The 24,173-nt window shown below is 40.0% G+C and overlaps 1 protein-coding gene and 2 long non-coding RNA genes across 4 annotated transcripts in view; 2 read left to right on the forward strand and 1 right to left on the reverse strand.

Annotated features, from left to right (window-relative positions):
* Positions 1–16,119, forward strand: part of ZMIZ1 (zinc finger MIZ-type containing 1) — a 287,515-nt gene extending 271,396 nt beyond the window's left edge. Inside the window, exons 20-22 of the mRNA XM_053948519.1 lie at positions 2,023–2,186; positions 7,824–8,072; positions 11,663–16,119. Of these exons, the coding sequence (XP_053804494.1) occupies positions 2,023–2,186; positions 7,824–8,072; positions 11,663–11,770 (521 nt within the window). The 3' untranslated portion in view covers positions 11,771–16,119. The remainder of the gene's footprint in view (positions 1–2,022; positions 2,187–7,823; positions 8,073–11,662) is intronic.
* Positions 16,120–16,367: 248 nt separating this feature from the next.
* LOC128791173 (uncharacterized) lies at positions 16,368–22,551 on the reverse strand. 2 transcript variants are annotated; one of them, XR_008431995.1, is made up of 3 exons: positions 20,520–22,551; positions 16,823–16,909; positions 16,368–16,427 (listed from the first exon to the last, which is right to left on the reverse strand). It is a non-coding gene; the product is annotated as an uncharacterized LOC128791173 (long non-coding RNA). The 2 variants fall into 2 exon arrangements; XR_008431994.1 differs by having other exon boundaries at positions 20,505–22,551.
* On the forward strand, positions 21,867–24,080 carry LOC128791174 (uncharacterized). Its single transcript, XR_008431996.1, has 3 exons — positions 21,867–21,953; positions 23,670–23,905; positions 24,017–24,080. It is a non-coding gene; the product is annotated as an uncharacterized LOC128791174 (long non-coding RNA).
* Positions 24,081–24,173: the final 93 nt, after the last annotated feature.

A 24,173-nucleotide genomic window follows, 5' to 3' on the forward strand; every position in this document is an offset into this window, starting at 1 on the left:
CTTTTGCAAGTAACATGATATGAGTCAGTTCAGCTCTGGGAAAAGACCAACTGTTCACACTATCAGAATCCCCAAATTGATTACAAGGTGATACATGTGCTTTTTGCAGGCGTTGAAGAAAAATATAGATTGCGTGCAAAATACGGTTAATTTGCTCCAGTGACTGCAAAACTGATGACAGATGATAAAACTTACAGGGTTTTCAAACAGATGAATGATTACTATAACAAAGCCAAGAGCACAGAATCACATTTTTTTCCGTCGTTTAGTAGGAGTGAAGTGCAGTCAGAGCCTGAGAACAGAGCTATTCCTCACCATATTTCCAGCTCATATTCAGGAGCAGACAGGATAGCCACGTCACGTGTGGAGTTTAGACTTTGTGTGTTATTTTGCTGCCTTCCCCTATGGGTTCTGCAGCAGAGGTAGTGACTGCTCCTTGGAGCCCTGAGTCCCCTCTGGCAGGTGAAACCCACGCTCTCCTATTTGCCCTGCAACAGGGATGTCAGCACAGTGTGCCATATTAACCTAAATGTCTGACAGGTCACTCCCTCAGCACATGGCACTACTCTTGCTGCAGAGAGGGGGTTGCTGCTGCATGGCTGTAACTCCCTGGCATGGTGCCTTTATCTTTATTCTCCATCAATATGTGCACTGAAACTTAGTGATTGCAATTACATAATGTCCTCTGATTAACAGTTCTTTAGAGCAATGTAGTAATAGTATTACTACTGTGGTTTATGTTTGTTTATTTGGGTTTGACAGGAAGCATACTGAAGTTTAATTTGCAAACATAACAAATATTCGGTACTACAAGATCACATTCCAGCTGCCTGCTAATTAATTATTCCTGATGCAAGGCAAGACCAGCTATGTTCTGTGAGACTCATCCAGTTTGCAGATTAACAAAATGAGAATTAGTAAGGCTCTGCAGTATTTACATGATAGATCAAAGTCCTGACATCTTTGAGAAGTACTCTTACATGGCTAATGACTACTATTCCTCCAAGATTAAACTTCTGCTTGTGAAGCTGTGCTAAAGAGCAAATGATGCAACTACTTCAGTTTGTCAAACTCCCTTCTTGAGTTGAATATTTAAAACTGCTCTACTTCTACTGACAAGCTTCAGGCTCTCTGTGCAAGCTCCAAAGCTATTTTGTTATTTCAGAGCTCAGTATCATGCAGTTCAATTGCTTATATGAAATAGGTGAATGGTTTTAGTTCACTTTTTGCTGTTCATGGCAAATAAGCCACTAGGGCTGATATCTGAGTTGGAAGTGTTAAGAGAGGAATCTTGACAAAAATTATGAAGAGTAAAATCCCTGTGTTGGGATACCTGCTTGCTTTAGAATTCGGAAGATCCCTGGACTGAGTTGGACTGGATCCCTGTGGACAGTGGTCATACAGTACTTGTCCTGCAGAGCAACAGGGGACTCCAGGCCTGCTTCAAGATGTGTGTGTAAATCCAGTCAGTCAAGTGAATTTTATAAGTTTTCTGGGAACCCCAATTAGACATGCCTCTTTTATGCCTTTTATGAAGGGATAGAGTAGAGGCTGTGCTGTGAACTGGTATTGTGGCATCTTTCATCAGAAGCTGAAGCAATGCTACAGTCTTACTGAGTGTGTAGAAGCACAGCCATAAATAACACAGGTGTCCTATAAATAATCTGTGACTTGGGCAGTCAGTCTCAGTTACACTGAGATGCTTCCAGATACAAATATCCCATAGAATTTAATATCCTGTTTACTTCTCGGCATGGTTAAGTTTATGTGGTGACTTGGCAATAGTTTTTCAAAATGTCAGCAGTTTTCAATTAGTTCCAACACATAAATGAATTATTGCAGCAGCCAGTGTTTGGAAGCCAAGTGCCCTGTCCCCACTCGCTCGGCACTGGGGGCACAGCTTTGTCAAGTTCAGTGTCACAGCTCCCTGTGCTGTGCAGGGAGGGCGTCACATCACACAGCTCCTGCAAGATACTCCGAGAGATCAACACTGGAAACAAATCACATCTGTTTCTCTTTCAGGCAACAGTTACCAAGGTCATGGCAATTTTGACTTCCCACATGGGAATCCTGGTGGCACATCTATGAATGACTTCATGCATGGGCCACAGCTGTCACATCCCCCAGACATGCCGAGCAGCATGGCAGCTCTCGACAAACCTCTCAGTCACCCCATGCAGGAATCTGTAAGTAATGGTGCTGGGCACGTAGATTCTCGTTTGTGGGGGTAAGGAGCTCTCATCCAGCTGATGGACTTACCTCATGATCTGCTTTGACTTTTTGTGGATTCCTCACTTGGGAAGTTGTTGAAATAGAGTAGTCTTGAAAAATGCCGGAAATGCCAATTTTTAGTTTCTGACCATTTTGAGTTTTTGGAGAAGGATTTCTGCACTTTTTGAATTGTCATTTAAGCTTGTTTATCTGAAAGAAAGAACCTGGCTCAGTGTGCTTGTATTAATCATTGTGCTTTGCTCTGACACATGAAAAAAAATGTACTTCATTCTCTAGGCCAGCAGGACTGTGAATATCCATCTCCAAGAGACAGCTTGTTAAAGCAAGATATCGGATGACTTCAGAGCAGGGACAATATCTTCCCTGGCTTTTTCTCTGAGGGCAAAATTTGCATCAAAGCATTTTGAGGGGGAATTCTACTCAAGAAGCATGAAAGGCACTTTTAAACTTTTGGTAATAGGACACGTTTGCAGATTTCAAGGAGAGACACTGCCACTGGTTTAAAAATATCAATATAAGAGACTGAAAAATAGAGGTTCCTCAGGTTTCAAATGAGGCAGAATTGTGTATTGGAAAAGCAGCTTGCTCAGAGCACCGAGTTTTCTATACAGAACTTTATATATCTCCAGAAAATGCAGTACTGCAGCAACTAGGTGATAGAAAAGCTACCAGCAGCATTTAGCTCTTAGGCATGGTTAGTCATCTATTTTAACTCTGTGTGTGGGGTGTGTATACATCCTTTTTTGTTCATTTAAGTTGCAGAGCAGGGGGTTTAAAGTGCGCTGTTACTGCACAGGAAGGATGTTTAACTTGACAAGTCATATGTGCTGTGTCTTTAGTGAATCCTAGAAAGTACAATTTCAGAATGTAATGAGGAAACGTGGTAGCAGATGCTCAGCAAAAGCCTACTCAGTCAATGTCTCCTCTAGCTGGCAGTGGGTTTTCCAAGGAGGATGGTGAGAAATAGAAGACAGTGGAGGAAGAGTTCTTCCTATGGTTTGGAGAGAGTCCAGGTACCAGGACTGTCTGCAAAGGAAGAGTCCAGAAACTGTAATGACTTTACCACTTTACAGGCTCATAAATGAGGACAAACATGCTGCAAACATAGTTTTGCACTGGCATATTCCGCATACACAGCACGGAGTGGTCAGAATTCTCTGCACAAGAATCAACCGCACAGTAGTGAGAGGAAATGGGTGAATCAGCCTGAACCACTCACAGCTGCTTTCCTTTGAATCAAAGTCACAGGGAATTTATTCCTTGCTTCCCATTATCTGGCACCTGCCTCTTGACTTCATCAGCCATACCTTTGCTGTGGTAGTTGCCCTGGTGAAATTTCTGAAGTGGTAGGATATGAAGTAGTTGAATATGAAAGTGAAGAATTTGTAGCTTTCTGAAAATGGGACTGTTTACATATAGCAGAGGTGGAAGTTTCTCAAAGCTATGCACATTCCAGAGCTGTGGGAGTGTATCTAGGCAAATGTTAATGGACTTCCAATTCTGTGGGCCAATCTGTAGCACGTCTAATACTTGCTTATGGTAGCTGGCAATTAAAGTAAACCTTTGCCTCACTTCTCCCTCATCTATCATGATACTCAAGCAATACCATTTGGGAATAGGAAGCAATGCTAAAGCAGATTCCTACATTATGTCAGTGGCTGGTTTTCTGTAATGAGAATCCGTTTTCAGGTCTTTTAGCAGAGGAGAATTAGATTAACCTTGTCAATGTGGCTGTGCAGTTTTCAGTCCACATTTGAGTACTCTTAGTGCTCCCACACAGCCTTTTTAGTGCTATAAATCTCTGCTTTCCTCTTTCTTTCTTACCCTCTCTCTTTTGTTCTTTTCTCTCAAAATTAACTGTTTGTCTGTAGCAGACACTCAAGAAAGGCATCTTTTAAATCACTGCTTTTAGAGAAATACATGCCTTTAACACATTCCTAAATTGTGTAGTTGCATGTCTTTGAAGAGACACTTCATACAAAAACAGCTACAAACAAATTGTGTGATTGAACCAAAGTTTTTAGATATTGCCTATGTTCTTCTCTGGCTTTGTCTTTCCTTTTACACAGTTAGCAGCTTTTTGTAGTTTGCACATACTGTTCAATTTGACCATTTACAAGGTGAGTTGGGTTTGGATGTTCTGTCCTTTTAGACCTGAGGTCTCTCTTACTGGAGCTGAATGCTGCTGAGGAAGTTCCTAGCAGTCCTATTTTGAAGATGTATGTGGTGGCCCTTACACAGTGGTAGGCAGAGAAAGTTGATCCCTCCAGACATACTCTGTAGGTCACTCCAGGAAATGCAGATATTTGCTCAGTGTATTTAAGGCTGGGTAACCAGGGATGGATCAATCAGAATTTCCTTCCCTTAACACTGCTGTTCCACTCCTATAGAAGAAGAAAAAAATCAGAACCTGAAACATGATCAGAATACCTCTTCCCCAGCATAGTGTTGTGAGAGCTGTGGAACAGATACCACAACAGTGCAAGATTGCTACCGAACAGCTGCCACAGTCATAGCAGCTCCTGTTTGTTTTCAGAAATTGTAACCACATTTTAGACAACGGAGAATCCAGTTAGGCCTAGTTTAGTGCTTCTTACACACAGTATAAGGAGTGACTGAGCAATGGATGATGACACCATAGGTTCATACACACAGGGAGCTGATATGAGCTGGTACTACTGTAAAAAGTCATTGCTCTTGTTTCTATTTTCACTTTTCCTCCCTCTCACATGTGCAAAAGTGTTACTGCAGCCATGAAGTGATCTGGAGCCAGGTACTGATGTGACTGGAAACTAATTCAGGGGCAGGGTGGGGAAATTCAGTGCATATCTACAAGGTTTCACCTTTCAGACATGGCAAACTGGTGGATGGGAAAAGTGGCCAAGAACATCAACAGGGTAGGCAGGATGGCATCTTTTAACAGTTTTGGTAGCTAACACAGCAAAAGAGTTGGTAAAACTGTGACCCTGGTAATGGAGAGAAATATAAACCATTTGACTTAACCTGGTGATTTTTTCCCCACTAATAATTTTCTTCAGAGACAGAAAGGATATTGCTGTGCAGTGGCAGGCCCTGTTGCTCCACAGCTGTACATCTCAGCTCTCCTAGAGGTCACTGTTGGGCTGTAGAGTCGTGTTGCTCTGTGCTATTAAGCTGAAGATACAGTTGTCTGCTATAAGCTTTTCTTTCATAGACTGTAAATGCTTTAAGAGTGCCAAAGCTTATGCCGCTAAAAACATCTCTGGAATTATCTTAATGTGCAAGCAAAGGAACTTTGTTACACTCTGCATTCATAGTGCAGGTCAGTGCTTTCAGAATAAAATGGTGGGAGTTGCAGGTGCAAACTTATCATCAGTTAGCTGAATGCAGATAGAAAATGTTCCCATCCTGAGCATTTTGCTTTCTCACTGAGGGGCTGGTGGAGCCAGTGACCTAAGTCAGATGGCTTTGGAATCTGCGATGGCTCTTCAAAGAATATGATTGCCCTCAGTCTTACAATAAACAATTAGTTCCTATACACCCATTGTCTAAGGACCCAAGTGACTGTGTTATCAACTAAATATATATTTAAATCCTTGCCTGTACAAACACAATGTAGAATTTCTAACCTGCTTATTTGTTTTGAAATCTATCTGAGAACATATGAATGCCTCTCCTGGTTAAAATAGTTATTTATATACACATGTCAGCATGACCCTTGCTTTATGCATTCAGGGATAAATTTAAGACATTCTTCAATATAATCCTGCTTAGTTTTGGTTTATTCCAGAAACTGGTTTCCCGTGTTAACAACACTATCATAAATTGCTTTTAACTTTTTGTTGTTATTATTAAGCTTTCTAATTTCCACACGTGTCCTTAATGAGTGAGGAAGGAAACACTACTATTAAGACAGACATCTACTTATACTTGGACTCCTGCAAAGTTTTTAGGCTGCAAATTCTTTTACATTAAAGTGCGATCTGTGGGCAGATTTTGTACAAATTTTCACCTACAGTAACAACAGTGTTGGAGAATGTTTTTCAAGTAGTCAAACTATGACCCCAATGGCGTAATGTATATCAGTACTCTTTACCATTTACTTTAAGCTCTCGTATGGGATAGAGAGCCAAATGCCATGCAGGTAGAATCATTTCCACAAACCTTCGTAATACCAAAGTATTGAAAAGGACCTCCATGCAGCTTAGTGTGACTATCCCAATGGATCAGTATTCAAGTTTCAGTTTTCCTAAGAGTAGTGAAAAGTATTTTTAAAAATACTTGTTTCTCTATTTTTTTTTTATGGGAACATTTTAATTAAGTTTTGCAATAACCTTCCTTTTGCTTTCCAAAGCTGAAGGCTGAGGTTAAGATAACTTTGCAGTTTATGTGATATGAAAGGGTGAATACTGACATAACATTTTGCTGTTTTCTGTTGGCTTGGCTGGATAAATTTCATGCTGTTGTTGAATGTATTTGTTCCTTTATTTCAGCTTCACTTTGTCCAATATGTAGCATTCCTCAAAAAATGTTTACATTTTTTGTTTCTCCATATACCCAATTTACATGAGATACCTGATTCTGAAGCATTCAGACACTTTTCTCGTGGCACCAAGGTCAAGCCCCAGAGAATCCACTAGCATTAGATGTGACATGCAGCAGAAGGAAGAATTGTACTTGTGCATTTTTATTGCTTCTCTGTCATGTGAGAAAGACTTCTCCCCCATTCAGTAATAGGGTTATGAAGACACATGTGGATTGGTAGTTTATTCCCCACAGAAAACATAAAAAATACTAAGCTCTTGTTAGACAACTCATCCACAGCATGAATACAAAGCAGATTGTGATTGTTGGCTTAGTTGAAGTTAAGGCAGTGCACTTTGCAGTCAGCAGGTGTGCAGCCACCCACAGCAGCTTGGCTCACGGTGGGGAATGTGCTTCCTGAGCTGCCTTGGTTCTGTCAGAACCTGGAATATCAGCAAGGAAAACCTTCAGCCTTTAACAGGGGTGTTGCATTCTGAGAAGAAAAGGAGGGAAGGAGTGGGGAAGAGCTGGTGTTTGTAAGATGTTTGTAAAGAGCTGAGACAGGAATAGGCTGCAGTGTCAGGAAGCTACTGAACAGGGGAGCTGAGCAGAAATGATGCATTTTCTCAGTTAATGAGTTTCCTGGCGTAGGGATCATTCAACAAATTCTCTGTTCATTCATAACATTTTTTAGGGCAAAAGCATCTGCCTTGCTAATGCTGAGCAGCGTCCATAAACCTCCTTCCCTCTTCTTTGTGGTGCATTGTTTTGCATCTTCATACACAGTTTTCCACATTACAAGGAAGCAAACCAACAGCACAAGTTCAATGTGTTTTTTCCCCTTGCAGACAACCTTCAAAAAGCTGAAACACTTCCTCCAGCGTTGGGATATGGAGCTTCCTTTTTCAATGGCGCTTTTTTATTTCTTTTTTTGTTGTTGTTTGTGGATTGATTTTGCTGGGGTTTTTTGTTGTGTGTGTCATTTTTTAATTTATTTTGTTTTATAACATGCAGTTACAGAGTCAGGCACCGCGAGCACTGTACCTTGTGGCCTCACTTTCTTTTCCTGCTTTTTTCCTCCTCCGCAGATCCCTCATCCCGGCAGCACTGATCAGTCCCATACTTCCATGCAGCAAGGTTTGCACGTCCCTCACCCCAGCAGCCAGTCAGGGCAGCCATTACATCACAGCGGGCCTCCTACCCAGCAGTCCCGGCAGCCGCCCCCGGCCGCTTCTAGCAACCATCCACACAGTGACCTGACCTTTAACCCCTCCTCAGCCTTAGAGGGTCAGGCTGGTGGACAGGGAGCACCCGACATGCCGGAGCCCTCGCTGGATGTAAGTCTGTGTCATACTCTCATCTGCCTGCCATAGCGTGTGCTTCGCATCGCGCGGGAGGGCGGGGAGGGCAGGGGCCGGGGCCCGCTTCCACAGCACATGCCATCCTTTCATGCTTTGGTACATGGGCGCAGGTGCTGCAGCCAAGGTGACAGGGCACTCCTGACCTGCTGGGAGAACGGATGGTTCTGGTTGGAGCAGCTGCGTGGTGTGCGAACCATAAGCCTCTTCCTAGCACCAAGGCAGGCATCTCTTTAGGCAGCAGCTCAGGCACCAGGCTGGGAGCCATCTCCTCCTTTCCCAGCTCGGCGCTGGTCGGGCTGTGCTCTCCTAGACCCTGAAGCTGTCGCAGTGCCTGGACAGGAGGAGGGACACAGCTGTGTGTGGTTCTGACTGTGGCGTTGCTGTGCCAAGTGAGCTCTGCGCTGAGCCCTGCCGCACGTCCTGGCCAGCGGGAGCGGGATCTGTGCTGGCCCGCCCACAGTGTGACACTGTCCCTGCTCCCTGCAGCCAGAAACAGTCCTTGCCCTTCCATACCTGCTCTTGTGTGTGGCTCAGCAGCATAAGTTCCTCCTCCCAGTACACTACGCAGGGAAGTAAACAACAAGGACATTTTCTGCCTCTTAGCCACCGTGGAAGGCAGCTCACAACTAAATGAAGTCTAGTTTTAAGGCCAAAAGTAGTCTTCCGTCTCTTAATATGGATTCAGTGGAGTTGGAAGTGACTTACTTGAGGTATATCTCCCTGGTTAGCCATCTACCTCCCAAAATAAAAATCCTCAGCACTAGGATTGGATTTTTTCTTTGAGTCATGCATTCCTGTATGTGTATCTTCTGTCTGTTCCAAAGTCTGCTGCTGCACAGTTAATTTCCTTAGAGGTATGTTTGCTTCTGTACCTTGGATTTATATCTGTATTTGCTGTTGCTGTATACTTGCATCTCCCCTGTCACACAGGAGCACTGGGCTGGCAGGCAGCCTCACGGGGGAGGGAAGGAGTTAGGGGACAGATAGAGGCTCCAGGATGCGGCAGGAACAGTGATCAGTGAGGCAACTTGTGCGGTTTCACACAATACAGTTGTGTGCACATCCTTTGGGAACGATAGGTTATGTGGTAGTTGAAGTTCTGAACCCTTAAGGACCTTGTCTGAGCAATACTGAAAGGTGAAATTAAAATGTCTTTTTTTTCTTCTAATACTTAAGAAACATACAGTATTTTGTTATGGGTCAGGCACCCATTCCTTGGTGAGGGTAAAGTACAAAAATCTGTACACTTACCACAGTACTGTGGTTATCACTGATGAAGGATTGCTGGATTCTTAACGGGAGGCAAGTGCTGTACAGTGTGGGAAATAAACTTAATGGAAATACCTGTGAACCTGATCAGATGCATTATTTTAATAGGTGTGTTGTGGAACCTGGCTGAATAAAGTCCCATGCAGCAAAGCAAACAGGGCACTGTACTGTGGGCAACTTGGCCCACTCCCTACTGACACAGTCATGGTCATTCTGCAGGAATTCAGTGAGATGCAGTCTAAGGTTTAATCTGGGTTAAAGAATCCACCTCATATGGATGCAGGCACAGACAGGAGAGATCTGCACGGGTACTTCTGACAGCAGAGGCTCAAGACTGAAATCACTAGTTAGACCTCTCAATTTGCACTTCAGGAGCACAGGGTACACTTCTCCAAACTACCCTAAATCTGGCACATTCCTGTAGCTTCTGTCCCCATCACCCCCTCACAGGCCTTGGCACTCCTCTCTCTTCTGTCCCTGCTCCAGCACAGCACTCTCAGTTCCCAGCAAGTCCTGACTGAGGTCTCTGCTTTTCACACCAGTGGGGCAGGAGGCCAGCTGTGCTGCCTGACCCCTCTGACTGAGGGAAGCTGAGGTCACCCTCACAACTCAGAAGATTTCTACTTTGCATACTGAGCATATTGTTTAAACTTCCACTCTTCTTAAACTTTTTAAAAAATCCCCGGTATACAAGAATGAGTCTCATAGACAATTTAAATTTTTAAGAATGAGTTGTAAAATTGTAGGACAAATTCAATAACTTTTTTTATTTCTCCACACTTGGTGGGGCTGCCATTTTCTTTTGGACTTTCTTTTTTTTTTTTTTTTTCTTTTTGGATTTTTTATGAGATACTCATAAAAATTTTGATAGTAGGTGAAGTACATTTAAAAGTCTCATATCTCCATACAATGACAATAGCATTTTTACCATGAATAAAATGAGGTGGTAGCTTAAGAAGAAGATTCCTTCTGGGAGATTCTGTTTATGTAAACTTGACATTGCATTATTTCAAAATGCTTAGAAAGCAATAAACTTTTTTTTGGCATTTCATGTTTAGCTTATTGAAAAATTTGTTTATCCATATAATGTTAGAAAATGAAGTTTAATTTGCACAAGAGTAATAGAAGCATATAAATACAGTGTTTATATGTTAAATTGAAGTGGTCAAGGTTTTGGTTTTATAATATTTGAAAACATAGAACAACTTAAAATTAATTTCTTGTACCTAAGTTTGTTAAAACAGTCCATATTTTTCTGTCTTTCAAACAATGCAGAACATAAAATGGCTTTATTACAAACTGTTCTCTGCAATTTTTTATATATGACACTTTTATATTTGCCTAGGAAAGGGCGAGATGCATTATAGAGCAGAAAACATTGCCTGATGCACAACCCAGGAGTTACAATGTGCTTGTCATCTGTCAGATCAAAAAGAAGGTGTTGTGAGGTTTGAAAAACAAAATTTTATAATTGGAATGCGGTATTTTGGAAATACAAATTGAAGTCCCATAGCTATTCATTTTGATACTTTAAAGCACTGTGCAGATTAGGTCATCTTCTGTTGGATGGAATGTTACACCTTTAAAATGTCTGGAATTGCATGTAATGCTGGAGTCAAGTAAGTACTTCCAACCACTGTGAACTCCTGCCACAGAAAGGAGAAGGACTCACCCAGCTGCCTTGCCACTCCTCTCTCCTTACTCCTCCTCAATTGGGTTTTTTTCCACTTTCCCTGATTTGTTGATTGCTTTAACCCTGGGTGAGTTTCTTGCTCCAGGTCACTGTCCCAGAGCTTAGATGAGTGCACTGAGTTCCTGAGGGTGAGGAAAGGACAGGGCTGCCTCCTTCTGTAGAGTTGCAGGCTTTGGGTGGCCATCGAACTAATGTGTGAGAGCCAGACCAGCCTTTGCCCATCTACCTTAAGCTCAAATATGGATTACTCAAAGTGCATGTTTGAAATGTTTATGCAGTGTTTTATAGGAAACATCCATAATGAGCATTTATCCAGAAGTTTTTGTCAGCATCACGAGCCAGGCAATATGATGGGGAGGTGGATTGAGAAACCCTAACTGAGATGATAATGTAATTCACAGGTAAAAACTGAGTCACAGAGACTTCCACAAGCAATTGGATACTGCATCACCTGAGGGTGTTAGGCTTATGACGCTGCCTTCTGTTGTATTTGGATATATTGTTGTGAAAACCAGATTCCAGGAATGTGTGGTGTTTAATCCCTTTCTTTTCTCAGTTGTGTTTCTGTTATCTGTAATTTTTATTTTATCTTTGTATTTTATAGCTGCTTCCAGAACTCACAAATCCAGATGAGCTGCTTTCATACCTGGATCCTCCTGATTTGCCAAGCAATAGCAATGATGACCTTCTGTCTCTCTTTGAGAACAACTGAAACTATATGTATTCTCCCATCCTTTTCACTTGTTCACACGTGTGTGGCTGCACAGCGAGGAATCGTAACACTCCTTTTCCACAAGAGAAGAAAAAAAACCTCACAACTCGATCCAATGGTGCACTCCCTGCTTTCTTCATCTCAGAACTGCTTTTGTTAGCTTCAAAGACTGCGAAAGTGACGGGAGAAAATAATACAAAAGTTAAATAAATACAGTAATCTCCGAGTCTGCCATGCTACATGTGACAAAGAAGCATAGACAGTTGTGCAGCTATTGGAAACCCCATTTGGTGTTCATCCTCTAGAGAGAGAGTTCTGTGATAAACATAGTGTGAAGTATCTTGGCAAAACCGAATCTTGGCAAGGGAAGAGAAATCAACAGAATGGAACTGTCTTTAATTGACCCGTCTCAGAGTGTCTTTACAATGCTTGTTCTTCCATTTTTTTGAAACTGTATCTCCCTCTACCCCACCTCTCCTCTGCCCCCCTCCAGCCATGGGTTTGCCTTGGAATTATTGTCCTGGCCACACAGAAAATGAAAAAAAAAAACACCTACAAAGCTCAAAAAAGCACAAATCCTACAGTCAAGTGGCAAAGGTAGGGAAGACACACAGGCCTGTCAGAGGGAGCCAGCAGTTTAGGTAATGCGACTTCAGTCCTGAGATCTTCAGGCCACAGCTGTGGGTGTCGGGATTTCTGCAAGCACAGGGATCTTTACCATCTCTTTGCAGAGGATTCCTCTGGCCCAGCACACAGATTGGAAGCACCCAGGAAACATTTTTTTAAAGTTTGCAATGTGTAGGGATTTTTGTGATTTGGTTTCAAATCAGTACCATTTCTGACTGCGTTAACATCCAGCTGTAATAGATCTTTTTGCCATGTATGCCATACGTAATGGAAAACAGAGGGAGGGGGGATGCAAACCAAACTGTTCCTGATTATTACCTACAGCCTTCGGTGCCCCAAGAGTTTGTGTCACTGTCTGTACTGCACAATGCATAGTAAGACAAGCTGGGTTGAAGGCAGCAAGGAAATCATTGCAGGATGGAGGGAGAGTAACATCATTTTCTGCATAATTATTTTTAATAATCAGCTTGAGAAGGGGCATTGACATTGGACAGACGTCTTACAGCTTCATTTTAGTTTTGCTTTGCATTCTGTTTTCGTGACTGTTACAGATACTTCCGCCTTTTCCTTTTCTCCTCCTTCAGTTTCTTTTTTTAAACTTTGGCTGCTGGGATGAGCTCTTTCTTCTGAAGGACCGAGTGTGGGGAGAATAAGTACCTGTCAGTAGATTGCTACTGCCCTCAAGAGACCCTGCTGCCATAATTACTGTCTTGCCCCTGTGATCTTTGCTTCTCGTGTGGTTGCTGCTCCTGCATGAGCTTCCTATTGCTTCTGTGCCCATTTCTGTGCTCTTTGTCTCTCTCTCTCTCTCTCTTATAAATGATGTACAGTAGCTGTGTAAGAAGTGCATGTGTGCCAACTTTGCCCTCGTGGTGCAACATTTCAGCTTTTCCCCACTGTACAGTTGCTGGTTTTGTTTCTTTTGATACTAAAGCATATTTGACCCTACTCCTTTTTTCCTCTTCCCAAATTCAATCAAACACCCTTCATTTGCTCGCCACAATGCATTTTAAACTGAAGTGCCAGGCAAAATTTTGTTTGTTTCTGTCAGTTTGACTAGATAGCTTCCCAGCCCTCTGTGTTTAGTTTGCAGTGCTGTAAATGGCGTGCTCTGTGCTTACGACTCTGGGTTTGCTTTCCTCACCAAAGTCATATTTGTAAATTCTCTGCATTTTTTGTTTTATTTTGCTCTTTTTGTTAATGTTTCCCACTACTGCTGTACATGCATTGTGGTATATATATGCTAGTCAGCAGCACCTTGCTGTAGATATTAAAGGAAATGGCGGTTTAGTTCTTTTATTTTCCAGTAGGAGTATTGAATCTGTCAAACGTATTATGTAGAAATGGTCCCACACTTATATTTTTCCTCTTTCAAGTTTTTTTAAGAAAGGCGCTGTTCATTATGCAAAATCAATTATTTTAAGAATTGCTATTGTAAATATCTTTGTGAATATTTTAGTATCGTCTTTGATAATATTCAACATTTTCATGACCTGGTTATACTTTTGCTGGTGTTTTTAAATACCTTGTCTGAAAAAAAAATATGGGTCCTTTTTTAAAAAAGAAAATTGAGGGTTCTTTAACAGAATACGGGAGTTGGGTTTTGGGTTTTTCCCCCCCTGTTTTCTTTTGGTAAGTTAGCCCAAATTTCATATCCATTTATATGATGAATGAATTGATACATCAGGCAGTACCTGGATAATCAGGGCCCAGCTCTGTCATGGAAACATAATTGTGTTTGCCTAGGGAAAGTGATTGCCTAGGGAAAAAGTAACCCCAACTGATCAACCAGTGTTCATTGACTGTGGGTGATTGTGAGCTGGTAATGGCAGAGTTTGTTCATTTGCCCAAGTGAGCAGAACACGTAGGACCAGCTGTCTGACCAGGTAAAGATGCACTAAGGGAAGCAGCAAATCTGTATGGTACCGTATTTATATCACTGTACTGGTGCTCCAGTCTCTGAAACTGGGGCAAAGACACTTAGGGATGTTGGTGGGTGGGGGAGGGAAACAGTATAGTATATTTTATTCTGCTTAGAAGTGTCTTTTTTCTTATGTAGGCTTGACAACCTGTAGAGGATCTGTGCAGAATATTAAAGATACCTTGGTGTTAATACATGGTAATATGGTTGTGGTGTGGTGCTGCTATCACACAATTCCTAGGAAAGACCATTGTTCAGTTACTGATACGGATGTGTTGTGTAGCCATTTTGCTGTAGTAGTTTCCCCCTGTTTTATTGCTGCATTTTTTTATATAGGTCTGGAAGTCATGTGCAGAGGTGGCTAATGATAAACTGACTTTATGCCCTTAGAGTTAGTTTTTTTTCTATTTGGGGGGTAAGTTCCTTAAGCCATAGGTTTGGGAATAAAGAAGATTTCTCACTATTAGTTGGAACTGGTTGCTCTGATTTTTTTAATTGATTCTATTTCATGTTTCATTCTCCACTGATTCCTGAGCAGCTAAGTTAGTCACCTAAAATTAATTTTCTCTTAAACACAATATTAGTATTTTAAGCCAGGTATGTTAAGGATTGACCTTTTGCTAACTGCTAGTATTTAAAATGTATCATTTAAAAGTACCTGTTGGAAAGCATAAAGGGAAAAGAAGCCCCATAGATATTAGCAATATGTTTGGAGCAGTGTTGGCATCTGCTTTGTACAGTAATAGATAATTAAAGCAGACAGTTGACATCTTTAAACTTACAGAAATACTTGGTTTCTAAGCAGAACTTGGAAAGTACAATTTTTACCCATCACCCAAACGTTGGACATTTGAGACAGTTTTAAAATTTATCTGTCACCTAAAATCAGGTACTGTATAGTGAAGTCAATATGAAAAAGCTTCTGAAAATTTAGTTATTTTTTTATCTGTTCACTGCCATACTAAAATTTAGAGGAAAAAAACCTAGCAAATAGGGTAATCACAGTCATTTCTTTTAAAGCTTAATTATTATATGAGATTCCAGTAGTATTTTTCTTCTTTTTTTTTTTTTTTGTTTGTTTACCTTTTAATCGTTTCCCTATGGAAGTTCATCTGGGAAAGAACCCACAGAGATCTACAGTTCTGCTGCCAAGACATTATTATAGGACTGACAGTACACGCCAGTGTCTGCAGCGGAGACTCAAGGGACAGCTGTACATATGTAAATGACAAATAGAGACATGTTAACAGAAACGCGTTCATTTTCCTTGGAATGTGCATTGTTTTTATTTCGCAGGAAAAAAAAAAAGCTTGAAACTCCATCTTATGTGGAAAATGAATCCTGTTTGTTAGCGTTTGTGGAGTCTCAGCATTTGTTCCACTTTCACTTCTGTAATATACTCTGATCCTTTGTTTTGTTTTGTTTTATCTACATGTAATATTTAGCTTACGTGTACTAGTCTATCACCTGTGTATTTTTAGGGTGCTACAGAAATAATGAAGAAAAATACGGGGATTAAAAATTAAAAAAAAAAAAAAATTGTAACCAAATTCATACTTTGTACAATTTTTGATATCACGATCAGAGGAGAATTCAAAAAAAAAGTACAATCTGAGGTAACATACAAAAATGGCCATTGTCTTTGTTTGTACATTGTATGTACAGTACAATGCAATCATTTCATACTTTAAACTGGTCAGAAAAAATAATTGTGATTTTTAGTCTTGCAAAACTGTATGTAGTTAGATGATGTGACAACCTAATATTTATCTAATAAATATGTATTCAGATGAAACCTGTATATTAGGTGTTCATGTGGTTATTTTGTATTTAAAGATCAAATTATTTGACTATTGCTAGACATTTATATACTCTGTTGTAACACTGAAGTATTCTCATTTGCTCATGTTAAATTTTTTTTCCTAAATAAATTTGCAAAATTAAGGTCTGAATAATTGGCAGCTGATTTGTAAATTTTGAGTTTCATTTTGAAACCATGAACTTCCCCTTTGCCCTCCCTGGTTTGAGTTAATGGGGAACTCAGTTGCATGAGGTGTACCTTTTAATCAGAGCAGGACTTGGTGCAGGAAGGGAAATGTGGGAACCACCCTGGAGACCAAAGATAAAAAAAGATTATGAATGCAAATATGGGATCACACAGAAAAAAAGCCCCTGCCAAGCAAGGCATTGGTAACTTGTTGTTCAGTGTGCAGGACACTGCCTCTCTCCCAGACAAGTAATAATTACTTTGAAATTAAATCTTTATGTGATATGAATAACAGGAAAGGATGGCTTCTCTCTGGAACTGGCACATGTGGAGATATTAAACATCCAGCACATTTGTTTTATATTCTTCCAAATTTGATAGTTTTCTTTCAATTGGAACCTTTCATTAAAGTGAAATTAGACATATTTTTTTTTTCTTAATGCATCTCCATCTTAAAGTTGAAGAATTTGGTTTCTAAATGCAGCCTTTGAGTTACAAATCTGCTTAATTTACCCACCTGTTCAGCTGTAAGCAGCCTGAATGGTGACACAGGGAGTACACACAGGATATCATCAACACACAGAGGTCCTGTCCTGGTGGAGTTCTGCACCGAACGGAGCCACAGACATCACTCACTGCATCTGAGAACTTGGTTTAACAGATCTACTGAGTATCTCTGTATTTGCAGATGGCATTTCTGAAGGCATTTAGGCAGAACCCACCTTTGAAATACATTCAAATACCTGGGAACAACCAACCATTTCACAATATGAGTATCTATGCAAGCACGTATAGCAATCATTCCACACCTCCACAAGGGCACTAGTCTTTGTTGTTGATTGAGATACACACAAATGTGTGTGTGTGTAAATATATATATGTATGTATGTATAAATCTAGACTAGGGATTTATTTTCTCAAAATTTGTAAAAATCATTTGTTTCTGACTCTGAATTTGTGCCTTCATTGGCAGCTGTGCCCATTCCAGTGGAATTTTCAGGATAACATAATAAAACCAAGTTAGAGTGTACACTGTAGTTAATCAAAAAGTATTTATCCATTTCAGCCCATTATTAATAACAACTTTGGTTTTGGTATTCTGTTTTCCTGGAAGCTCCCCAGAAGTGTCAACAAGACATAGTGCAAACTGACTTTGGCACTGTACAGCTGGAGGAAAGCTCGTGATGTCCCTAAGCACTGTACATTTTTCAAGCTTTGAAGTCTGCAGAGGCTGCAACAATCCTGAAAGTGGTATTTCTCCCAGATGTCACCTGAGGACCCCAGGATAGGTAAGATGTTTGTATACAGTTGATGCTGGTGTCTCCTATGTCCTGACAGTGTGTTCTGTGTGTCATGCACTCTTCATGTGCTTCCAGAGAGCCACCTACACGAGTATCTGTCTGTGACTTCTCTGTTGATCCACATGCTAATCAATTGTTGAACAACTTCAGAACAAGCTTATTTCCCTGCATTTCTTCTCTGCTCTTCCTCATCAGTATGATCTCTGATTCATGTTATTTTGTTTGTGCGCATTGTATTCTGTTGCCATGCACTTGACTGTGGTTTTTACAGGAGTAACATTGAAAACAATTAGAAACATAGAAGTGGGACAGACCTATTGTCTTTTTTGTGCTTGGACAATGGGGATGGGAGTCCTGTGCACAGACCTGTTTGCCTTCATTTAAAGTAACCTAGTTAGCATATAAAACAGCTGTACAACTCTCACCTGGTATTCTATATATAATTCTTTGTTATCTTTCTTTGTTTCCCTTTAAAATTAAAGAATGTGTTTTTTACATTTGTGTACTTAGTCTTATATTTGTATGTGTAATTAACCAGAACTGACTTGTCTTTTATCTGCTTAAATTCCACATCTGTACAAATCTTCCTGCATTCATAAAGATTCCAGTCATGAACCTTTCTTTTTTACATTTTTAACTATTACCAATGTGTCACCTTATTACAGTTTTCCACTATGTGTCACTGAAATCCTACTGACTCTTATGTAGGATATTACCCCTAATGTCTGTCATTGCATCAATTAATTACTCATATTTGTTCTGTCTAAAAAGAACACGAGATTTTTCTTGTCTCAGACCACTGAAAGCTTCTGCTGAGATAGCTTGTTTCCATCAGTCTACAGAATTTTCCAGGGGAATATAAAAGTGGTTCCCAAGGAACCTAATCAATGATGCAATTTTGTTTGCAAAGCAAGCAGAGAGCAATTAGGTCACAACTCGTGCAGGCATTAGCACACAGCATGGCACAGGTGGGCTGACAGGTTGGTTTGCCACGTGGTTCATCCACATTTCCAGATACTCCTTGCCTAGACCATAATTGGTTTCCTACAATTTAAGTACAGCCTTCTGTTAAAATCCTTCCCTTTCATGGACTAGATGATCTAGATCTAGATCTTTCCCCTGTCTGTTGAATATATCTGCTTGGTTTGTACAGTATTTTTCCAAATACTGAACTCACCATACTTTTTGATAGATCCAGTTACACACAGCAAAGTTAACACTAGTATTTACCACTCCTAAATACATTGGCTTCTCTGCACCTTTTTGGGTCTATTAGACATCCTAAGAGGTAGATTTAGGATTATCAATTCTGGTTTTCCCCTAGGTCAGAGTTGTTTTTAATTGACTTTCCAGTTTGTCCACAGCTGTTTCATGATGTTGGTTGTTTTAGATATTGCTAAAAATATTCTGTCACATTTAGTTTGTCACCTTGGTCTCATGTGAACACATTGATTATTGTGAACACAGAGATAGGTTACTAATTTTAAGAAATTTTAACTAGTTAAACACTAGAAAAAGAGAAATACAATTTTTTGATATTTTGGTTTGCAAAAACAATTGAAATTCCCCATATTTGTTTAATAAATGCTGGAGTTGAAGTCTGAGTGTGTTTTTAATACATATTTAAATTTATTCAATTTTTTTTATATTTCAAAATTATAATCACTGCTTCCTTTTGTTACTTCTGTGTTTCTCAGAATGTACATTTTTAAGACATGGAAAATCAGTGAATTTTACCCATTTACACATCTAGTGAGCTTCCTAGTTAGTGACTGGCTGTAACACCCAGTTCATAAAGTTATTCAGAATACATTCCTTCACAAGAATTCCTAGCAGTTTTCCTTTCCAAGTTATGAATGATGGTCCCTCTGGGAAGAAGCATGGCTTCCATATTGCCACTATCAAACTGATGGCAAAATGTGCAGAAATGCCACTGAATCAGAGAAGAGAATTTTTTACCCTTAGCTTCAAAATAATTCACCAAATGCTTCATTATCCAGAGATGATGTTCTTTGACTGGAAATGTGACACATGTTAATCTGCATCTGACAACTTGAGAGCTCAGCTGGTGGCACATTGTGTATTCAGGTGATGGTCACGGGCAGTTATGTCATACAAGTATGTCATAAGGTTCCATGCTAACTCATGTAGTACTGCTGTTACATGCTGAAAGTAAGCAAAACTTTCAGTAGGGAAATGGCAAAAAAGCAAAGAGGAATCTGAGATTCTGTGTGGTGAGATTGCTTCAAGCAGAGTTGTTCATTACAGAATAACTGGTGGAATTTTTTTAGATTTGTTACATCTGTAAAGCTTTTAATGTCTAGGTGATTCTTGTTCAAACTGATGTTGTCTGACCATTTTTAGCTTCCAAGTGTAAAGTTCCACAACTAAAAAATATGTCCCAAAACTATGGTTATTGCTAGAATTAGTTTAGAGCAGACAGGATAATTTGTCTTATACAAGGTACAAGTTACAATCTTATACAAGTATAAAAGGTATACAAGGTACAGAGGCGGCTGTTATCTCAAAGATATGCTATACAAAATGCATATTATATCTATATTATAGGTATAGATCTGTATTTTATTTATATATATATATATTTATAGATTTGCACACAAGACAAACTCAAGGAAAACCCAAGTCTTTACCAGGCAGCCAATTAAAGCTCCAGTCTCATCTTACTTATACAACATGAAGTATCATGACTATCCAATTCTTAAAATATTTCTGATACTATTCCCTAATTACTTGTTCCTCGAACCAGCGGTGGAAATTAACTGAACTTATCCCTGTAAATTTCAAGTTGTGTTACAATTGAAATTTCTGTGGTTTTAAAGGTAGAAGGGCTCCTGTAACTCTTAATACTGTTTTTTAAGTATGCAGTATCTCCCCTACCCACACACAAACCACCTATTGATGTCCTGAAGATTTGTGAGGCCACTGGGAGTAGTAGCTGCATTTTTCCTGGAACCTAAAACCAGGCATTTTAAATGTACTAAGTGCTTTGCCAGGCTGTTGTGATCTATCTGTTGGCAGCTGTTGCAGTGTATGGACAAACTTCAGGGATGCTGCAGGCGCTGGGCACCGCATAGAGGCACTGTGACACATCAGCAGCGGGTTGCCATGCATTATGCAGGGAGATTGAGTAATGAATTCCGGGCAAGCAGTGTCACACAGAAGTTCTGAAATGAAAATGCTAATCACAGCTGTAAAGAGCATGAGTGGATTGAGGTTTTTCTTGTATGACTATTTGTAGGTAATTAGAATGAAGTCATGTGGGGAAACTGCTCCTTTAAGTACAATGTGTGTTGGAGAGAATGTTCACGTAGTGAGCTGAGTTACTACAATTTCCTAAGAAGAAATGTGGAACAGGGGAAATATTTATTAGCATTTTTTCTTTTTATCCCTAAGTGTACCTATGTGGCCACTCTATGCCCTTTGAGCTCTTGTATAGTTTAATTTCACACTGCAATCACTTAATGTAATGGAGGTCTTTCACCATCTCCCCCATTCCAGTCCCCATTCATAAATAAATGCATATCACAGACACAGATCACAGAGTTCCTTTCCAGCTCTTCACTCATCTTCCAGCTTAGCCAAAACCTTGAAGAAAATATTAGGCTGAGTCTTTTGAAGTGCAACATATCCAGGCTCTGCAGGTGGAAGGTGGGAATATCCACTGCAAATTCCTGCTCTCCTCACTTAAAATCAAGCTGAGTACCTGTATGACCTCTCCTTATTCTAACAGTCCTGATTAGCAGAGTCCTTGAGATAACCATGTCCCATTTGTGCATTCATTCTTATGAACATCAAAATTAGTATCCTGGGAATTCCCTGTATCACAGTATCAACTGATGCTCCTGTGCAATGCACTTCATGGCAGATTACTACAGCCTGTATTTGAGTTTTTATTTGCATGGTCCAAGCATGGTCCAGCCCAATGAAGAGCATATCAAAATGGGCCACAGACCGGTCTGAGTTCCATGTAGTTGCATTCTTGGTAGATTGCAAAATGCAATCTTATCACATCTGCCAACAGCATCAATCCAAGATTAACAATTAACCCACGTTCCTGTGTCACAAATGAGTAGGCATGCAGCTGGACAGTTAGAATCAGGAATGCATATCCCCTTTTTATCAGTGAACTGTCTGTCTGCTGGGGTAACACCATTTCAAGACCCTTGAAATCAAAATTCCCAAATTTTAGGTCACCTTTCAAGCATTTATTCCTTCCGTTTCTTTGGAAGAGCCACTTGACAGCTCTTGTTGTTTCCTGGCTGTCTTGGCACAGTGGTGGTAATATTTAATCAGTTACTGAATAGCATTTATGAAGACTTTCAAGTTGTAAGTAATATATCAGCATGAAATTCTGTTATTGTATCATTCAAGGTACTTTTTCCTGTGCAGAAATTTCTCTGCTACAACATAAGAAGGTTCCTTTAGTAGGTGGTTTTTAAAATTATCTATTTAGAAACTAATTTCAAAAGGGCCCTCCTTGTTTATCCATCTCTAACTTCTATGTAATTTTGGGGGAAGGGAGAGAGGATGATGAACTCTGTAAGGGCGGTACCCACATCCACGAGAGCTCTGCTGAAGCGGCTCTTTTAACTTTTGTCTGCTGTTGTCTAACTAGTTTAGTCTGGATGCACTCATTTTCCAGCTAAATGTACTTATCTCCCTGCCACATGTTGCACAGTTTCAACGATGAACAAGTCTATAAATGGATGTATTCAAAGCTCCCCTAAAATCGTATCAGTTTGCTGAGCTAGCTCTAAGCCTCATTTGGCAGTGATATAGTGGCCTTTGACAGTTTTTGGAGACCTTTTTCTGTCCTTTTTGGAAAGTGACCTCTGTAATTCACAAGTTCCTAGTCAAGCTGTCTGCATGAGTTGTAATTCATCTGACTCTGCAGGAGCAGACCATAACAAGTGATTTAGTAGCTCTATTGCATAAACCTAGAGATAATAATTCAGTCCATATTCTCAAATACAAAAATCACTGCTGTTTTGTCTTCTTACCAAGGCCTGCAAATGAGGAAGACTCTATTGTTTGCTCTACCAAAGATGCCTGTGAACTCCTCTGAGCAAAATAGTTCAAAGCTGTTTAATTGTGTTTCCTAAGTGTGAAACAAGATGGTATTTTCTTTTGCTCATCTTTTGTTTATTAAATAATAAATCCTTCAGGGCCAGAACTGACCATTGTTTTAGGTATAAACAGAACATCTAATTTTGATTTGGGCTTCCAGTGGCTACTTCAATTGAAACATTATGAAAAATGAGTATGAGGTTTTTTATGGTCACTAGAAAATTGGTTGATGATTAGATTAAGAGAAGTCAAAATTTACTAAAAATGGACTTGAAGCTGAAAAGATATGACAAGCTAGGTAGAAGTGCTGATTTAGCTCTTATTTAAAAAAAAAGTCACCTTTAGGTTATTGGTAAAGAAATAGAAAATACCAGCATGGCACTGTATGCACAAAGTAAGTCATTGTTCATCCTTATCTTGAATACTGTGCAAAGTGCCTCTTATCCCAAAAATCTGTAGAAGTGGAACAGCTCGGAGAAGGATAATAAAGATGATCCAAAGACATGGAAGAGCTTTGTTATAAATAATCACTGAGTTGGCTGTGACTCTTCAGTCTTGAAATGAGAGAAGAGCTGTAGGTCTGTATGACAAAGATAGACACCAAACAATTTGTCTCCTCCAGCACAAGAAGTAAGACACATTGATGAAGGCAATTGGAACAATATTCAAACAGGTTCTCGATGCTCTGGGCAGCAGGCCTGTGGAAGGGCAGCTTCCAGTTCATCACCAAGGAAGCTGCTGATTTAAAACTGGTCCAATGAGTGGATAAGTACATGGGAGGAACAACAACAAGAAAAAAAGATGGCTACATACCAAAGTCAGCTCAGGAAGTTCTCTAGAGTGAAAGCAGTAGCAGGTTGAAAGCGTCCTGGCCTATAATACACCCCTCCTCCCCCTTTTCACTCCTCCTTAGGCATTTCTGTTGACCCTCAGGACAAGACGGACCTTTTGACACAGCTTTATATGGTTCTGTAGTTACAGAGTGTGGTACTTGCTACAGTCATCCCTACGGCATCAGCAGTTAAGGGTCTCTCTGGAGCGTGTGCCTGAAAAATGGTGTTCGTCCAGGATTTCTCTGTTGTTTGTAATTGCACATTATAGTTCTGCCCTGATCTTTGTGGTCATGGCAGTGAATTGATTGACAGCTTTCTGTTGAGTCAGTGAATGTCACCAATGAAGGCCCTTTTAGCTGCTTGACACAGAGAACTTAGGTGAGATCAAAAGTTTACTTGGTTGCAGTACTGTAACCTTCATTAGAATAACTCTAATTTATAATACAAGAAATGTGAAAACTATTAGAATCATGCTTGATTTTTTTGTAGACACCTTATGGTCTCAAGAATTTGAAGAACTTTTGGAAGTACTTATACCTGGAATCAAGATGGCAACTGGAGAATTCAAAGTAATATCTAAATATGACTGACATATTTAGTACTGAGTACTTTCATCTAAGTTGCTAAATTAAGAAAACTTAAAATT

This window comes from Vidua chalybeata, chromosome 8 (assembly GCF_026979565.1).
Source record: "Vidua chalybeata isolate OUT-0048 chromosome 8, bVidCha1 merged haplotype, whole genome shotgun sequence".
Taxonomy (NCBI): domain Eukaryota; kingdom Metazoa; phylum Chordata; class Aves; order Passeriformes; family Viduidae; genus Vidua; species Vidua chalybeata.